The sequence below is a fragment of the Leptopilina heterotoma genome, unplaced genomic scaffold (genome assembly GCF_015476425.1).
Source record: "Leptopilina heterotoma isolate Lh14 unplaced genomic scaffold, ASM1547642v1 Lhet_95, whole genome shotgun sequence".
In the NCBI taxonomy this organism is placed as follows: domain Eukaryota; kingdom Metazoa; phylum Arthropoda; class Insecta; order Hymenoptera; family Figitidae; genus Leptopilina; species Leptopilina heterotoma.
Window position 1 is genome coordinate 1,709,990 of NW_025111202.1, and position 19,073 is coordinate 1,729,062.

Below are 19,073 nucleotides of genomic sequence, written 5' to 3' on the forward strand. Positions count from 1 at the left end.
TTACCATACAGGGTTGAATTGGACTAGTTGGAGTTTTCAATTCCTGACTTTCGCTTCTGTTGTAAATAAGGGGACTTGACCTTTCCCTCACGGGTGTTCCTGGTGGGACAGGACTTACTGGAGTGACATTTCCAGATCGGTGGTGCCTCTTGAGAGTGCCAGAACCATCAGAGTCGGTTCCACTTCTTCTTCGACTGTGCCTCCTGGTGAGAGTTCCCGATCCTGAACTCGTTGGACTCGGACATGAATCTGGCTCATCTCTGACAGTCTCCCCGACCTCTTTCAGTTGTCGCGTGATAGAAGTTAGAGGAAGCTTTGGATTCATGGATGGTTTCCTTTTTATGGTTCCCGTTGGAAATTCGCCACACTCGAAGGCAACTTCGCAACTGCTGGGCGCACCATCCGACAAGCACCCACTGGAACTGGAGCTGCTGGCTCTGCTGAGTCTTCCGTCGCTTGTGTAACTTTGCCTCTGATTTTCGTAAGGTCTGTTCGTTTCTCCATTGTGTCGTACCGTCTCCACAAACTGCCTGGCATTGTCATTTGTCGTATTGTACTGCGTTTGGTTCGCGGGAATTGCAATGGAACTGACTGAGCACGACCTCGCGTGAGCCAGGAGGTCCAGATCCTCTTGTGCAAGCTCATCCACTAGAGTCCTGTAGTTTTCCATCAATTGCCTTCCGTATTTAGCCAACCGAATGCCAACCATCCATCTCTCCAGCGAAGCGTTGTCTTCCGCGCAGAGGAACTTGATATATTTTGTCGACTTTGCTTGTTGCAGTCTGGGATGCTTGACGGCGAAACAAAAATCCGTTGGTGCTTTATACTTTTTCCTCCAACCCACACCATAGTAAACTTGATTGACGTCGAACGTCGCTAGACAAACTAAATCCCTGGCAGTTCTTGCTTTCTCCTTGGGCCAGTAGTAAAGACCAGATGCTCGTAAAATGAAGTGATATCTCTTCCAGCCCTTTTTACTGTCTGACTTTAGGTAGAGCGGTCCCTCCACCTCTGGAACTCCCACATTGTTTATAGAGAAAAACTCTTCCAGTAGAATATTCCGTGAGTGATCGTCGTATTCTCCGCCATTTCTGTCCGATGGTCCAAGAAGAAATCTCTCGGGCGAGAGAAAAAGATGAGTCTTGTCAGGTCGTTCGACAAACAGCAACTTGTTCTTTGAATCTCTAGTCCACAAAAGCAGATTCTCCACCAACAACTCGTGATCCTCGTAGACCCTCTCTGTATCATGAATTAAAAATTAAAGAATGAAATACCAAATTCCCGAGATTAAAATGTTTATTAGTTTTTTCTGAAAGAAGCAGGTCTTACCCATGAAGAGATCTGGCAAATGTTCAACTACAGCCCACTTTGGATCCATCGGAACGTGATTCTTGTCAGCAAGCAGTCTGCAAACATGTGCGACGCTCATTCCTTCGTCTACGAGTAAACTTTTTCCACTTCCATCTAGGGTGAACGCCTTAATGAAAAGCTTCTGTACACTTGCTTCTCGCATCTTTTCCAGTGCCAGGCGAATTTTCTCTGCCTTTGCTCGACCCGCGGCATCTGTGAAATGTACAGAGAGTTATTTACTCGCCCATTAAAGGTCTGCACTCTGTAACGACGCGACGAGGCGCCTCAGATTCTGTCTGATGCAAATGATATAAGTTTATTTGCTCAATGTTTGTTGTGAAGCACTTACCAACATGTTGGTGTGATTGTTGTTGTGGGGCTGTGTGCATGGCGGTCTGAGGTGGCTTATGTCCGGAGCCACTACTACTCGCTGAACTTTCGCTCGACAACATCGACACAGTGTCCGAAAAGGCGCTATCATTGTCGGGACTATCGGTGCGCATACCTGTAAAAAATGTTGGTTCCATTTATGAAAACAATTCAGCCTTAGTATACGTTTTTGGGAAATAAAGAGTAAACAGCAATTTTATTTTAAATATTCAAAGTGAATTATTCGTTTTCATTGTTTTAGAAAATTAATTCTCTAGCTTGAGGTAACTAACCGCCGTCATTTTTTCCAATCTCCGTGTTTTCCCCGGAATTGATCCTCGTACTACCCGGGCGTCCTTGTCTCTGAGAGTCAGATACGGGTGTTGCAGCAATATCCCCATCGCACCGTCTCTCCAACGCACAGAGTTCTCCGAGAATTGCGTCCAGATCAACATCTTGCGAATCTAAAATAACAAAGAAACCTAGTTAGAAAACTGGATAGTAGTAAAAACTCGCATCGCATCTTTTTAATTTCACAATTTTTGAAAAATATTTCTTTTTCAAAAATTTAAATATTTTAGAAATCACTAAAAGTACAAAAAGTAGTTGATGATTAATAATAATAATTAGAAAAAGTAGAGTAAGTAAAATGATAATTAACAATTATGCTTTCATATCTACAACGAAATTTTGCACAAATAACGTGTAAATTACTTCAGTTTCCATATGGGTTTTAAAATGAGTGTCAGTGATTTAATACGTAAATTACTAAAACTAAATTGGCAATATTTACTTTTAAAAGAGAGTTATTTTGCAAGAATTTTTTTTTCATTAGATCAATTTATGATTTCATAACAAGTGAGATCTGCAGTTAAGAATCCAAAAGTGCTAGCAATGAACCAATAAATCTACTTTAGACGCGCTTAATATGACCTGCAAAATAAATTTGTGCTTCGCTAAGCGAAGGCGTAACGTTTCTACAAGTTTAACGAAGAAGACGAGGGACGACATTTTATGCACATATTCAAATGCAAATGTATGCATAAAAAGAGTGCATCTATTAAAAGCGTCTTATTTATATTCTTATATTTAATGAATTCAATAATCTAAGACGCAAAAGCAATGTTGAAATATCTCATTTGAAATGACAAGTGATAAAAGGAACCAAAAAATGAATTGACTTATTAAAATTTTGATGAAAATTACTTTCGAGCAGTAGTAGAACTGAAGGAATGAACTGTACAACAAAATAACATTTTCTGCCTCGGAATCACACTTAATGATGACAAGCTGTGAAAGGAATGCAAGATAACATCAGAAAACTGTCCTACACACTGCATGTAGAGCGCTAGCTGACACTAAATGAAAAAAACTAGTTGTCAGTCTGAAGAAGTGTACAAATTTCAAGTATTTTATAGAAACATAATACTAGACGTTTGTAACTAACTTTTATGAAATTTCCAATGATTGTTCAATACATCCTGTAATAATTTTTTTTCATTTTTTTACAATGTCTGCAAATAAATCAAGTGCCAATATATTGACAGTACACGTCAACTTGTGATAATTATTAAAAAATTGAATGTACTATATTGTTTATCAGGATGTTCCAAATACATTGCTAAACATTTTTAGAATTAGAGGAGCATTAAAGGTTCATTGAAAGTCATCCCACGCTTTTATTCACCAGTTATCACATTTTTGTGAAGAGCACTTTCTAAAGCACTCGGGGCGCAGTAATATATACCTCTATACATAATAGTGAAAACTCTAGATGAATAATCACAAACAGATTAAGAAGTTCATTTCAAGTTTTTATCAGTAATTATATACTTATCTATATTATAAAATTATCTTGAAACTGAAGCAAAGAACTTACAATCTCAATTGTTTCCCGTCTAATTGCCTCTATTGTCGAATAAAAGAAACCCGTAATATAGCCGGAACATTAAATTTAAATGTCACAATATTTCTGGACTGCAACTTCCCTTTCAATTTTTCTGCACAAAGTAGCAAAACCAGTTTCCCAACTGAAAATTACTACGGAGAAAGAAAATGAAACTGGTAGTATATAGAATATTACCAAGCTAAAATTGTCAATACCCTGTGAGATCTCTTCCTTTTGGTATATAGACAATAAGTAATTTTCTATAGAAAAAAAAATTGCAATGTACCTTTAATTGAATAAAAGTTTAACAGTAGAAAAATAGTATGAATAAAAATGAATAAAAATCAGATGATGACATGGAGGCAATGAAAGGAAATAAGAGATTTGTATTCTCCTAACGTGCCCAAAGCGACATATCACCTCTGACTGACGGCCATGTCGAATGACTCTTCTCAGGCTCGTGATTACCACGCCAAAAGGTGCTTTTAAGGTGGAAGTCATGTGTCGAAGAAAGGCAGAAAATAAGATGACGAAGCAAAACAACAAAAACAGTCTTTCATCCTGTATTCAGGATAGGAGTCAGGTATCTCTGAAAAGTTACCGCAATCTTCAATCAAAACACGTCCTTTTTTGTCGCAACAAACTTGATAACTTTGTTCAATTGTTTTCGAAGAATATTGTCATTTTCAAGAAATTATACTTTCCTTTCTAATATTGAATACAGACTATATCCGATGACTAAGATACAGGCTTATCTCTCGGCATTAGACAATCTTATCACTGAGTTAATTGACTTTAAACAACTGTAAATAAATCTACTGTGGAAAAAATGAATGATCGGGAATTCATATTGCCAAGTCATAATATTTATTCTACTCGAAATTACTATTTAAATAGTACGAATAATATTATTATTATTATTGAGGACGATGAATAGGAATGGAAAATAATTTATAAAGCCGCAAGAAGAGAAATTCTTACAATTAGTGAATTTTTAATCCTTTTGTGTAGTTTAATTTTTTTTTTTTTTAAATAATGCTTTTAAAGTAAACTTTCGGGTAATAAAAATACTATCAGTGGAAACACAATCTACCTTTGATAGGGAAATATCCAAGGATGCTCTCATTGCTACTAAAGTTGCCAATCATCTTTGGACAGAATATCTACGAGTAGTCAGTCGGCTTCTGATTCAGAGCTGCATAACTTCTCGTGATTCACTTTGCAGATTTTTGCAATTAGTCTCCGAGAAGTAATTTAAAATTTAAATAGAGAAACTAGGAGGCGATACATTATCAAATCGCCTCGGAATATTAGAATTATCCGATCAACGACACATTCACTTTCACTACCTCGCCTGTCGATGCACTTTTAAACAATAAAATCTGTAATTGGTCCTGTTTTCAAAATAGACACTGATCCTTCTCCAAACTATCATATTTGCAGGCATGGGTAATTTTCCACTTATTACATATTTCACATGCAGAATTAATTTCCCAACTTTTCTCAATGTTTGTTCAACTATTTTCAAATAAATCAAAAGATATATAACAGTAAATTTCTACAAGTTTACTATGCTATAAATTCAACACCCAGCAAATAGAAATATTAAGAAATTAATAATTGAAATGTTAAAAGTTCACATTGCTAAAAGTGGTCGATGGCAAAAATGAATTTGTGGCATCGAATCACGAGATCACTCCGAGTACCGATAAGAATTCTCATTTCATTCAGAGCACTGTCTTTTCATAGAGGAAAACAAGTGAATAGTGACGGACGGTTGCCTGCGCTCGACTGAAGACTAAACTGTAGACTTGATCATGGCCAGACGTTAAGGTGAGGTGAGTGGTCACACTTAGAGTTCCGTGCTTGCGCAGTCTCAGGTGTGAAATTCATTGAAAATAAGGAAAATAATATATACCTGTCTTTACAGAATTTTCTCTAAATTATTATAGAATTTATTCATTAATTGCGAAAATTTATTAATTGCAATTTATATGCGACGCAAGGCAAAAAGGCGTTTGAATATAGGAAAAATTTAACACTCAATGATTTTTGTGTAGATTATATAAATTTAAAATTCTAAAGATCACGAATAATCAGTTTCTAGGAAAGACTGAGAAATCAGATTGAAAAAATTCCCTTATACTCTACATTAGTGTTAACTACACGCACAAATGGAGTTTTGATGCAGGTCATGATTTGTGGTTAATGAAGAAACTTATTACAAGAAATATTTCTTCAGCTATTCTTTTCATGTTTCAATAATAAGCCTTATTTTACGAAATAGGATATGAAATAACAGATCTTCTCTAATTAAAATTTATAAAATATAAACTACATCATTTCTCAAGTTCCATTCAATTTTTTTACAACCATTATTCGAATTAGTAATTTTTTTGAAATTTTTTTGAAAATGCAAGTTTTGAAGGGACTGTAAATACTATACAGTATTTACAAGATCTAAGATTTGTGCCAACATACTTATCGCCAAAAGCACCGACCGAGTGTGTAATTATATGCCTTGAAATACAACTCAAATATTGCAGAACTTTTCGTTGAATCGAACCAACCATTTTTGTTCTCTACTTATAAAGAAAATAAAAACTCTCAACAATTTCCTGCCTTTAAGCATAGTAAATATATATATATATATATATAGTAAAGAAATTCTTATGAACTGAAAACTTTGCTTTAAAACCCATGAAACGTGTTATTATGTCAAATCAAAAACATTGATGAAATAATTAAAAACAAATTGAAAGTGCTTCTCATCTAAATAAAAATTTTTAATCGTTTGGAATAAGTTGTCAGTTTAAATCTTATCTCTCTGTATCTTAATGTGCCTTAAATCCTTTAAATAATTCTTATATCTAAAGAAATATTTACATTCTTAAACCAAAAATAAATAGGTATTTCTAGATGTACTTCTGTAAAACGATTTTAAAAACTAGAATTTAAATATTTTTAAATCGTCGAACACGTATGTCCTAGCGCAGTTACTTGACTTGTGATTCGAATTCTAAATCGTAAAGAGCTTTTACGTGTTTCTAATGATTCCAGCGCACAAAGCTTGGGAGAATAATAAGAATTCCTGTGAATTGAAATTTGCGCAAAGTGACCACATTGACGCAAGTTTATGCGGCTTATTACTGCATTATAGCCCGATGTCAATGACATGCACATCAGCCTCCACGGTGGACCATAATAATTCTCGATCACGTTTAATTAGCGGCTTATAGGCTTGTTCGTAAATGTTTACTCGTGCCATCAGACTCAAGTTTTATGCACACTTAAAAAAGTACCGCGAACAAGAAGAGAGAAACACGCCCCACAGTTACAAAGTTGCATTAAAGAGACATTGCACTTGAAAAGAATTACCATAAAGTGTGCGTGCTCGATATAAACTTTTGTTAGTGTTCGCGCGCAGAAATCAAAGCAAAATACCTCAAACCATTCGATCAATCAGAGTAAAAATGATTAAAAAACATTTCTGAAAGTTGTGCGCATGAAATTTTCTTTTTCTTTTTATTCTTCCTGCAATATTCTATTCTGAACTTTCTTCTAGTAATATGAAAATTCTCTTCTGCTTTGTAAGTCACTTTCCATCTTCACTTTGAAAACAAACTGTAAAAATGGCTATAACAAATTGATTAAGTGAAAGTGAAGATAATTTTATGTGCTAAATATCCGATTTTATTATTGAAAAACTTAGGATTTAGCTATTTTTTCAACATTACTGCGCACACTTTCCCGCTTTTTGCGAATTCGTACAAAAGAAAAGTATTAATAATGAATGACCCTGACGAGCATATATGCGTATTTTAATTAAGTAATGAGCCTCGCCCTCGAACATGTGTTGACTCTTGTTTAAATTTACTTTCCCTGCGTGTAAGACTATATAGTGTTACTTTTTGTCAATTAAAAATGTTAGTATTTAGCACACACGATATTAAAATTATTCACACTTGCATAATTTTCGTTCCATTTGACCAACATTAGCAGCTATTTCCAATCGGAACAAAAAATAGTTTTTTATTAGAGAAAAAAGAAATCATTTCCCGGATATTTATTATTATTTATTCTTGTCAAAATAAATGGATAAATGAAAATAAAATCTTCATCCTGTGTAAGCCCATACGTTAATTCATCAAGTGATAGTTGTTGTGGTAGTAATTTCATCTTTTTGCCTTCTTTCTGCACGTGCCGCTAGGTACGATCAATTATTCTTCAAAGAGAATAAATTATTGAGTCGGGGCTCAGTCGTTACAAAGACTAATAGTAGGCTCAGAAGATAAACAATTACAAGCACCAAATTAGTGGATAAAATATGCCTAAGCGAAGAAATTTGAAAACCTCGATTCATGGCAAACTATATTGCGGTTGAGTGTATATTTTCAATCAAGAATCTAATTTTAAGCCGCATCAACTCTCAGAGTTTTTGTGGCACGCATTAAAAACAGTTTTGAAAAACAATACACCCAGAAATGAATGAAATGATAAAAAAAATGAACGTATTCTTAATTTAAAATTACAGGGATATTTTTTAAATATGTTGACAATAGGAAGTTAAATTCACCTTTAAAGAACGTTAAATTCTAAAGAGATTACTGAAGCGCATCGAGGCACGAAGTTTAAAGCAGCTTCACGTATATATAAAATATAAATATCGTTTATGGAGCATGGTAGCACACCTTCTGAAGAAACACCAATATACGATTCTACACTACAACGAGCAAGGTTCACAAATCCCAAGGTGAACGTTCGGAGTCGATTTATCCAGGAATATTATTAAATCACAAAGAAAGTTGAGTTTGCGTTTCTTGAAAAGAAGATAACCGTGGAATAAAGCTAGTTTATCAATGTATATTGTATAATTTTATCGCACACAGTCACGAAACAAATTTCACTTCCATATTTCTAATGTGTATATTCCTTTGACGAAGAAAGAAAATTGCTCCTGTCGATTACGTATTGTTAATGATCTGTTTCTAAGTAATTAATTAAGAGGAGCCAATCTCATTTTTAATCGCGTGTTATGGAGTAAATTAAACGGTATAATGCACGATAAAGTCTATGTGAAAAATTAAATGTTCAGTGTCTGCATAATTAATTTACGCTCAGAATTGGAACGGCAAATGAAATTTGACAGTGTAATTGAGTTGTAACATTTTTTTCACTCGTTAAGTACATCAACTGAACCATATTTCTTTTTTAAAAATTGTGAAAATTTACTTTTTTCATTTCTATATACTGTTGGGAAAATGATGCGAATTATACAAATAGTATTAAATAGTACTGTATATATTAATAAGCCGGCAGCATATATGTATATTTGTTGTACTAGCGAAAGTGATAGAACGCAACTATTAATAACGCGGTAGATTCTGTTAGAAGAAATTACAGCTTCGTGAGACCGAAGCTTTTCTCACAGACTCTTTTTGATTGATTTCTGTAAACATTTTTTGAGAAATATCAATGAAATATTAATTGTAAACGCAACTCTTTTCAAATTCAATTAATTTTGAAATAAGTAGAATTATTTTAGGCAATAATTTTCGGATAGTTCTGCAAGAATTAAGTTATTTAAACTTAAATTATTGGTAGAAATAGAAAAATTAAGTTTTGTATTAAAATTCGTGATTTTGTGGTTATTTCATGATGAAGAAAACAAAAAAGATTGTTATATGAATTTTAAAGATTTAATTTTTTCGAGTACTTTTAATAAAAAATTCTCGATTTTTCGCTGACTTTCCTGATCTGTGGGAAGTGTATATAAATAGAGAATCATTATATTAATAAATATTTGCAGTACGTGCGTGTATGTATAGACAACTGGATCATAAATTATAAATTGGTGGTTCCCATTGTTATTGAGTGTAGAACTGGTCGTCATTTAAAAAAATCGAAGACCACAGGGCCCTTTATAAATTGTAATAACTCTTAATGAACGATGGAATTCACGAAGCTTATCTCAAGTCTAACAGAGGCACTTGACTTCGATCGACTGTGAGAGTAAAAGAGACTCAACCGTGATCGTAACTGTGACATTCTCTACTCTAATGAACAACAAAATTTTCAATTGAGTTTGATCAGAATATTCTGTGCGGTCAATAAATTTGAATCTAATAGAAATAAAAAACATTTTAAAACTCTAATGATTAATTCTGATAATTGAAAGAAGAAATTTTGAAAAAAAAGAGGCGATCACGTGCGTGCTATGGTGACGGCAACGATGCGCGGTACCGTACCATGGAGCATAAATCTACTGATAGGACGTGAAAGCCATAGAGATTTTTTTCGATCGCCACTATTGCGAGCTAGTTTAAAGATGGCGTGTTGCGCTGCACAATCCCCAATGCCTTACGGCCTACAATCATGTCCGATTCACCACACCAAAAAGAAGTACGATTTCCAATAAGAGCAATAAGGCAAGCAAAATTTCAAAACAAAGATCTTAATCAATAAAAATAATGAAGACAATAATACTTGGAGATTAAAGTTACAAGTCTGCCTCTGACTCTCTGACAGGAAATTTAAACATCGGGAAGTGAAATATAACAAACAAGTTTGTAATAAAGTAATCATATTCTACTCAATTATTATACTTTTATAAAGTACTTTAATTGTTCAAGTAAAAAAAGTTTGGGGGAAACAGATCGAAATTAGAGAAAGCGAGGACAGTTTCTTGCACTTGTGTTTTTGTGTTTTTATTTTATAAAACCTTGTTTAAAAGATAAAGTTTTTAATCTCGCACTTTGTCAAGTTATGAACGGAAGCAATTAATCATTCGCAAATCTTGATGATTGAATTGCAAATGGAATTTATAGGGATATTTTGAAGATAAGGAGACTAAGAGAGTTTATTTATATTTTCAATGTATGTATATTTCTTTGTTTGCGTTTAGAAAACTAAAACACTTGTACTTTTTAACGATAATCGACTGCCACCTGGCAAGGGCAACAAAAGAAAGCAGATATAAGGGAACAATTTGAAGAGGTCGTCGAAATAACGACATTTATCTCTTCAGACAGATTGCTATTTTTACTGCGCCGTATTTCAAAAGATGAAAGTACATATAATTTCGAGGCTAAGATAGTTTTCTTGTAAAAGGAATGAACCTGAAGCTTACAAAGGGGTTTTCAAAGTACTTGTTTCCACTCATTGGTCGACAACCTTGTTTTTTATCATATTTTTATTGCACTGAAAGCAATTAGATCCCATTGTCAACTGTTTTCAAATTATTGTAATCGGTATTATCTCAATATTTTAATTGGAACACCACAGACCGAATCTCTGCGCTGTTTTATCTTTTCAGCATGATGAGAATGTGAAAATGTTTAAAAATTTATAAAACATTTAAATGAAAGACAAATTAAATCTAACAAAGCTTAAAAAGTAACCATTGTCCATCTGATAGGTTACACGAAATTTCTTTGTTAGCGTGTGTCAAATTTTAACAAAGAGCCATCATCCCATTTATTCGGGAAATTGCATTACAGAAAAATGGCGACACGTTTGATTCTTTAGAAATGCGCTGGACTGAAACGACTCGCTTAATTACGCGTAACGAAATGACACTTCGACTCACAGTATTTGCAGAACATAAATTTGAATTATTCTTTTATAGCGAATTGCATCAGAGAGAGGCAAGTTTTTTATAAAAAGTTGTAAAACACAAGGAAACTTTGCAATTATGTGCATACTTTCGTTGTCGTTTATTACAACGATTTGTCCATGTTTGTTTGTTAAGAACTAAATAGAACAGTTGGAATCTTACCTTCCAGATTCGCCATAGAAAATCGATAACTGTCGATACGTGGAGTATTGATGTCCGAATTAAACGGCCTCAGAGTTGCAGAGCTAACATTGTCGAGACCCTGAAAGAAAAATACAAATTCAATTTTTTGTACAGTTATAAAATAATAGTATAATTTTCTCAGCTTATATGTGTATACCCCTAATTGCCCCTAACAAGGTCTATTACAATATAATATATTTTGCCTTATTAGATAGTTTGAAACACGTGTTGGCAAAGCCACTTTTATATATCATGAAACCGCTAATCTCGCTTTTCTGTAACAAGAATTTTGCTAGTTTTGCGATTTTGCTAGTCTGTACACTCAATTTCCGGTGTGAAAAGGTGAATTATTCTAGCCTCTCACTCGGGACGAAAGGGGTGTAATTTTCCCGATTGGAGAGAATTCAATTCGCATTTGTGGCAAACCAGGCAAAACGACATAAAGTATTTAGGTGTGTTAGTACTATTATTTTCGACTCGACATATTTTGTTCAATTTTCCTAACTCGATTATTTCTTTATACAATTTTTATAATTTAAAAAAATAAAGATAAAATTAAAACAATTTTTTAGGTACATATTATTTTTATAATCTAATTCTAGTACAACAAACTTTGTACACATATATATATAAAATGTCCCCCATATTTATATCTCCTAGGGGAGATTATTTTTAGAAATACTTTTTTTCTCAAATAAAAGGATGCTGGTGTGATGTAATGGAAGAAGAAGATCAACCAAGATCTTAAGATAATTTCGAAGGAAAGGTGCAGGCAAGAGATCGCGTTTTGAGCCATTAACCGTAAATAATACGAATTCACACTTGAACGATTACGTACATATATGTATAGGAAAGATCCGTATATACATATACTCAAAGTGTCAGTTCCGCCTTACGCTATAATAATTTGCCATTTAATCCGATGAAAATTCTTGTTAAATATGCATTGATCTTTAATTATAGAAAGTAATATTTTTGCGCACTTTAAAATGCTTCTAGAAAACGATTGTATAAAACCTTCGGTTTGCTTTATGTATTTTACATTCAAGGCAGGAAACAGTGCTTTTTTACATTATCTTTTCTATTATCGTGCAATTATTATTTTCCGTGTATACTTCAATTATAGTAATTTAATACACACAAAGGTGAAAATTAAAATTATTTCTTTTCCTTTGTAGATGGCCAAACGTGTATAGTATATGTAAATAATGTGTGGGAGTGGAATTACCGGTCAACTACTGAACCAACAAGGCTAACAATTAGATTTTTTCAGATAAGTTGATGCGTATTAAACAATGTATAAAAATTTAAGTTTCATTTATTACAAGCTTATGATAATTTACGTAATTTTGTTAAAATTTTTGTATTCAGAGAAGTGGTTAAGTAATGCAATTTTTTTTCATTCTACTTCTCTGAAACTTAGTTTAATGAATTAATGCACCGCCTCAAGAAGAAGGTGCAATTTTCTACGATATCCAGGTATGACAGGAAGTCGCAGTAATTTTTCATTCAGGCAGTCTTTTGTCAGTAGAGAGAAGGTCGACTTGAAGTCAACTCCAGGATGAGAGTTTACTTGCGACCCAACTCTTGCCTCTTCTCTCACACTCCCTTCCGACTTTAGATGCAGAGCATTTTTCTAGCACAGCATTTAGCCACAAACCTCACAAAAATATTTTACAAGTGACTAGAAAAGAAACTTATCTTGATGAAAAATATGACAAATTAAAAAAAATATATTAGATAAAATTGTCGAAAAGCAAAGGCGAGCAGAAGCGAGCAAAAGTTATAAATGCCGTGAGAAGCGACAGCTTGAAGGAGGGTCACTTGAATAATATTATCTTGAAGAAAAATGCGAACCAATCACTTTTCATAGAAAGAAAAATAAGGGACGAGTCCTTTATCATCAAACAAGCATAGACACTTCCTAAAAAGATTGATGTTATTTGAAGCTTATCCTTCATTTGTTATCTAGTTGATAAAAAATGTCCTACAAAGCAGAGAACAACACCGAAAGTAAACTAAAATATATTTCCGCAATTAATTTGACATACAAATTTTTTCCAATTTTCGTTCGAAGCAATTTGACAAATTTTAACACAAAATGACAATCAACGGATTTGTCAGACATTTAAAAATTTATACTCACATCCTCATGTGTCTTGTGACTCTTCCACCGGAATAGTCTCGCCATTTCGTATTCTCCCTTTTAACACAATTTCCCCTGATTTGATTTCATCTCAAGAATTTGAAAAGTTGTCCTAAATGGTATTATAAATTCTTGGCAATAAATCAAGAATCGCGTTGACCATCCGTGCAATTATAGTTATCACGAAACGCTCGAGTTACAGTCCCCTGGGCGGACGTATAATTGCAGACACAGTAACAAAAAGTTTAACCAGTGAGAATACACCATAGTTTGCTAATTGACTCTCCACAGTCACGAAATATCTAGGAACTTGAACTTTTAATAGCTCCTCCCCGCATTGATAGTAATGATTAAAACTTGTTCTGAACTTAAACGATTCTTCTACTATCGCATAACGCATATATCGTTAACACCCTCGTAAAACCGTGCAACCTATAACCTGCAATAAGCAATATACCATCATCCTTAAAATAACATCACTCGTATGTTTTATTTGATATTCCAAATACATTTAGATTCTGTTTTTCTGTCACAAACAATTTCTAAGGATATCAAATTGATTTTACTTTTGATTTTACCTCAATTTGATATCTTTAGAACAACTATTAGCCATGAAAGATGTATGAATTAAAATTATGATGAATTTTAGATTAGTCTTGCCCATGCGTAAAGAAATAAAGGAATCAGAAAAAACTTTTTATCCTGAAAGATTATAATCATCATAGTTACAAAATAAGGAGTATATTTTACTGAAAATGTAATTTAATAAAATGATAATACTGCTACTATTCATAATAATAATTATCATCATCTGCAGCACATGTTTTGAAAAGAAGAACTGATTTCCGCTCTAAATGCATCTAAATCACTTTAAAATATAAACTTAAGAAGACAGCTAGATTATTGTGGTTCCAGGATTTAATCGGTGGTAACTGGTAACTGGTATTGGGTAAACTTAACAGATTCTGTTGTCACGAACTCAAATTAGTGTAGTACACTAATCCGTAACTAATAGAACGGTAAAGTTAGGATGACCTGAGAATAATAATGGACGGTAGACCGGCATCTCGGCGTGTACTGGATTCAGTTCCGCAGAGGTTTTAACGTAGAGTCACAATATTTATCTCTCTCTCTTTCTTTTCCATGAGCTTTTGAAGGGAGAAAAGCGCGTTGCGCAGTCGTAGCTATCGATTCCGCTGGTTCCTGAAGGATGAGAATTTGTCAGGATCTGCTACCAGCAAACCTGGAGAGAGCCGTGGTCCCCGTTTTCAATTTTAGAACCTGGTATTCAGTTCTATACCATCAAGAGTTTGAATAAAGAAATTTTTCCATAAAATGGAATTTTCATGAAAAAAAAAGTTGGAATCGAAACGATATAATATATTGGGGGAAGTGGAAAATTGACAGCATCAGATCCATCAGTGTCACTGCGAGGGGAAAGGATTTATGAAGACTTTAAAGAATGAACAGGGCTTGGAAAACACGTGACAATAATTTATCGACAGGGGATTCGAAATCGAAATTTGATTATGTCAATAAAAGCAAAAATTTACTTTCGTTTTAAAGTTTTACTTTTGCTTTTACTGACGAAATCAAAGAAGCCATTGTTATGAAAAGTATGATACTTGTTGAAGGAAAATTACAAAATTGCTCTAACGGGGCAAGCAAACACTTTTTTGCACCAGTTTTAATCTACCGGGAGAGGAAGATTAGAGTGAAAGGCTTTAGTAGCATGGGGTGTGACTTTCTTCTTGAAAGTGTGCTCGGCTTTAAAGGATTTCAGTGTTTGCTCGACCCTCAGTGATCCTATTCGACCCTACTTGGAACCAACGGGTAAATCCAACTCTGCACGTCCATGCAGTACACACTCAGGTGCCGCATTCAGAACTATTCGTGCATGCTTTTAGCTGTGCCCATATGCACGAGTCAATATTCCTTCTATCAGTAAACACACGGGGGAATAACGAACCCTAAATAGAAATTAATGATCGAGTACAAAATCAAAACACTTTTCGTTTTTTAATTTCTATCGCAACACTTGATATTTGTCTTAGAATGGATTATTTTTCGTCCCAAATATGGCAGATGTTGGATTTATTTTTGTTTTCAGAGAAGGGTGACTGACATTCACCTGTATCGTTTTTTCTCTAGTGCGTAGGTACATATGAGTAGCCACGCTAATGGATTGTCTGAGGGTTCCAACGACCGGTAAAGTCAAACACTCTGCGGTGCTCTGCGGTTTTCTTTCTCTTTCAACTGTCCCTTTGCCTTTCATTATCGCGCGTATTCATATAACATCGTCCCACGAAAAACCAGCCTCACTATCTTCCCTTCGTTAAACGTACGCAAATGTACATGTCTCGGATATTCTTTACTTTCTCCCCCTGCTGCCCCCATTCCGCACCTTTTTTTGTCTCTTATCTTTTTTGCACACAGACAATCTTTACTCGTTATTCACAAAAAATCCAGTTAGTCTCGCCTTTGGTAAATAAAAACGAAAAAGTAATTCTGGAAAATATTTTTTAAAATTAGAAATACTAATTCACATTAGGTTTGTAGTAAATATATATATTTACTATTTAAATTAGTTTACAGTAATTTACGAATTGAGAGTTAAAATTAGATTATGGAAGAATTGAGAAAAAAAGTCGAAATTTATGAAAGACAGGTGACATAAAGTTGAAGTTTACAATTCTACTTTCTCATTCGTCTCTCTCTCTCTCTCTCTCTGTTGTGTTCTTATCTCACACTCTTTTCTTTTTCGCTGTTTGGCATTGTCTTATTCCTCGTGGTACTGTTATTCTTATAGAAACAATGCTCGAGCACTAGAGACATGCACGTGTTCGCACGATGCGATCTCTTGCACTTATATCAGCCTGACGAAGAAGATAAGACCTGAATGCAGACTGACGGTTGTCTATATAGTCGATAAATGCATTATGCTACTCATTTAGTGCAAAACTAAATTTTCTATTCTGTTTTTCAGCCCATTGTCTAAGCATCATCTCCCGAACCCTCTTTCTCTTATCTCTCGAGGTATTTTTAAAGTGAACTTAACTTTATAGGACGCGTCGCTTTTATGTTACTATAGATGAATATTTCTATACAACACTTTTATTTTCCCTGTGCTTCAAAATGGAAACAAGTTTCCTCATTTTCTTTTTCCATTCTAGTTGTCGACAAAGTAATTATCACCCCTGGATAGTACTAACACATTTTCCTAGTTACGTAATATTCTTCTGCAACGCAGCACTTGGAAAATGGAGATGAAATTAATAAAGTCTCTGCTAAGTTCGGATCGATATTCATTTACAGTGTCATAAACATTTCCCACATGAAACAAAAGTAAATAATTTTACATTATTCACTAGTGTGCGCTAACGGAAATGAGTATGTTCATATTTTTTAAATCATTTTCTATGTACAGTTTTCTAAAGCAGGGCAAAAGATTAAACAATAATTCTTTCACTGAATTAATCCAAGTAACGAAATAAATGAAAGTTTAGTCAATATTTTAGAGTGGTGAGAAAGAATAAGCACAAGCCTCCGAGGCAGCTCTTATCACTCGTTTTACAACCTAAGGGGCCAAATGACACTTCCGCCGACCAACCAATGAACTAGATTGGATCTATTTCTGCGATTTTCACCCTGACACCGCACCGGCTCTTAATGTCGACGTAAAATGACTTCCCTTCGACACAATATCCACTTTGATGTGTTTGATAAATGAACGTTCCTTTCCAAAGTTTCTGCGATCGATACTTTTTTTCCAAGGGCGTCAGCGCTACCCTTAATTCCAAGATAACCTCATTTTCAAAGATAATCAATAGGACAAAAAATCAAAAGGAAAAACGGTGAAAACATGTCAGCGCGTATAAAACGGATCACTTATTCACTTTCTTTAACGAAATCAAATTTATCAACTTCTTTTAGAAATACTACTACTGTCATAATACTCAATCCATTATTAGCAAACATGGGAAGATTTTGTAAAAATCGTGCTAACTGAATTCACAAACTCACAGTTTTTCTATAAGGATATCAAATTATTCTTTCAATAAATTATGCACACACCTAACATTTAAATTTATATCTACCCAATGGGAAATGCCAGTGTAGTGCCGATGTTCACCACTGGCTTAGTACTCAGACGATTGTTCGGCGTAGTCTAGCCGAGCCTCGACAACTAGTGCTGGCGCAGTACAGAATTTTTGTTTCGCCAAAGCTTGGACAAGCCACGGCGGCAAGTGCTGGCTGAGTATAGAAAAATTGTTCACAACGCTCTCTGCCAACATTGCTTTTTTGACATAAACTTGAAAAAAATTATAAAAAAAGTTTATGAATGTTTATAAATATAAATTTATTGAAAAAAATTAATACTTTACTTTTCAGTTGTTCATTTTTTATTTTTATTAAATTTAATAATAATAATAATAATTTAACATAATTGTCTAATTTTGTAAATAATAAATTATTTAAACAAATTAAAATTATAAACAAAATTTAAACTTTAATCTCAATAATAATTTGGTTCCTATTAAAATACTATTATACTTCTTACTATGAATAAAAAATTATTAAAAAATTACCACGTAATTTAAGAATTACGTAAAATGTTAAATGCAATAAGTAAAGTAATTTAATTTAATTATTAAAAATTTAGTTTAATTTATTTTATTTCAATTTATTATTTCTAACGTATCCCTATTTTTTTCTCATCTTTGACTCAATAATTGTATGTCTGAATGATACTGAGATATTTAAATTTTACTGTACACATGTGTCGTTAGCATAGTGGTTAGAGCGTTAGTCTGTTAGTCCGTAGGTCGTAGGTTCGATTCCCCTCGTCAGCAATTTTGTTTATTTTCATAGGTTTGCGATATTTCTAGATTCCAATCGTCAGGTACTAAAATATGAAAATCTAATGCACACTTACTGTAATTGTTTATTATTTAATTTTTAAATGTTATAAACAATTTTTTTCTACTTCATTTACTATATCCATTGTTAGTCTCCATCTTTAATACAATTTCTTTAAGAAGAGAAATATTGTATGAATAATAACTATTTATTAATATTATTTACCATTTTGTTGTTAAATTATTTATAATTATTAATTTACTACTAATTAATAGCAATACGGCATTTATTGCGGCAATATTCTCAGCCAGCACTGGTCCAGTGCTGCGCCAGCGCTGTCTGGCAGCACTGACAGACAGTACTTCGGCAGCGCCAGACGGCGTTATCATCCCAGTGCCATGCCAGTGCTGGCTCTCAGCCTTGCCGCCAGTGCTGCCAGTGCTGGCGCAGTACTACGCCAGTTGTAAATTTCCCATTGGGTACATGCACATATAGTGTGTATTATGAAGAAGAAAAAAAGTTTGACACAATTCAAAAACAGGAAACCCATATCAATTATCATTTGTTGCTTTTAGTCTGATAAACATAAAAAAAACCACGGTCACATAGTTAAGTGCGCACTTTGTAGAAAATAAGATTATAGTATATAAAATGAATATGAA

General features: G+C 33.8%; 2 protein-coding genes across 4 annotated transcripts in view; one reads left to right on the top strand and one right to left on the bottom strand.

Annotated features, from left to right (window-relative positions):
- LOC122512160 (aquaporin-like) overlaps positions 1-19,073 on the top strand; it is a 151,114-nt gene that overhangs the window by 38,669 nt on the left and 93,372 nt on the right. The gene's annotated exons all lie outside the window — the stretch shown is intronic.
- The window catches only part of LOC122512157 (amyloid beta A4 precursor protein-binding family B member 1-interacting protein), a 61,987-nt gene that overhangs the window by 4,251 nt on the left and 38,663 nt on the right, over positions 1-19,073 (bottom strand). For 2 of the 3 annotated variants that reach the window (XM_043627857.1, XM_043627858.1), the window contains 5 exons: positions 11,385-11,484; positions 2,013-2,183; positions 1,700-1,855; positions 1,330-1,563; positions 5-1,239 (listed from right to left, as the gene is read on the bottom strand). In XM_043627857.1, the coding sequence (XP_043483792.1) occupies positions 5-1,239; positions 1,330-1,563; positions 1,700-1,855; positions 2,013-2,183; positions 11,385-11,484 (1,896 nt within the window). Of the gene's footprint in view, positions 1-4; positions 1,240-1,329; positions 1,564-1,699; positions 1,856-2,012; positions 2,184-4,700; positions 5,414-11,384; positions 11,485-19,073 lie in introns of those variants that run through there. The other variant, XM_043627859.1, reaches the window with a different exon arrangement.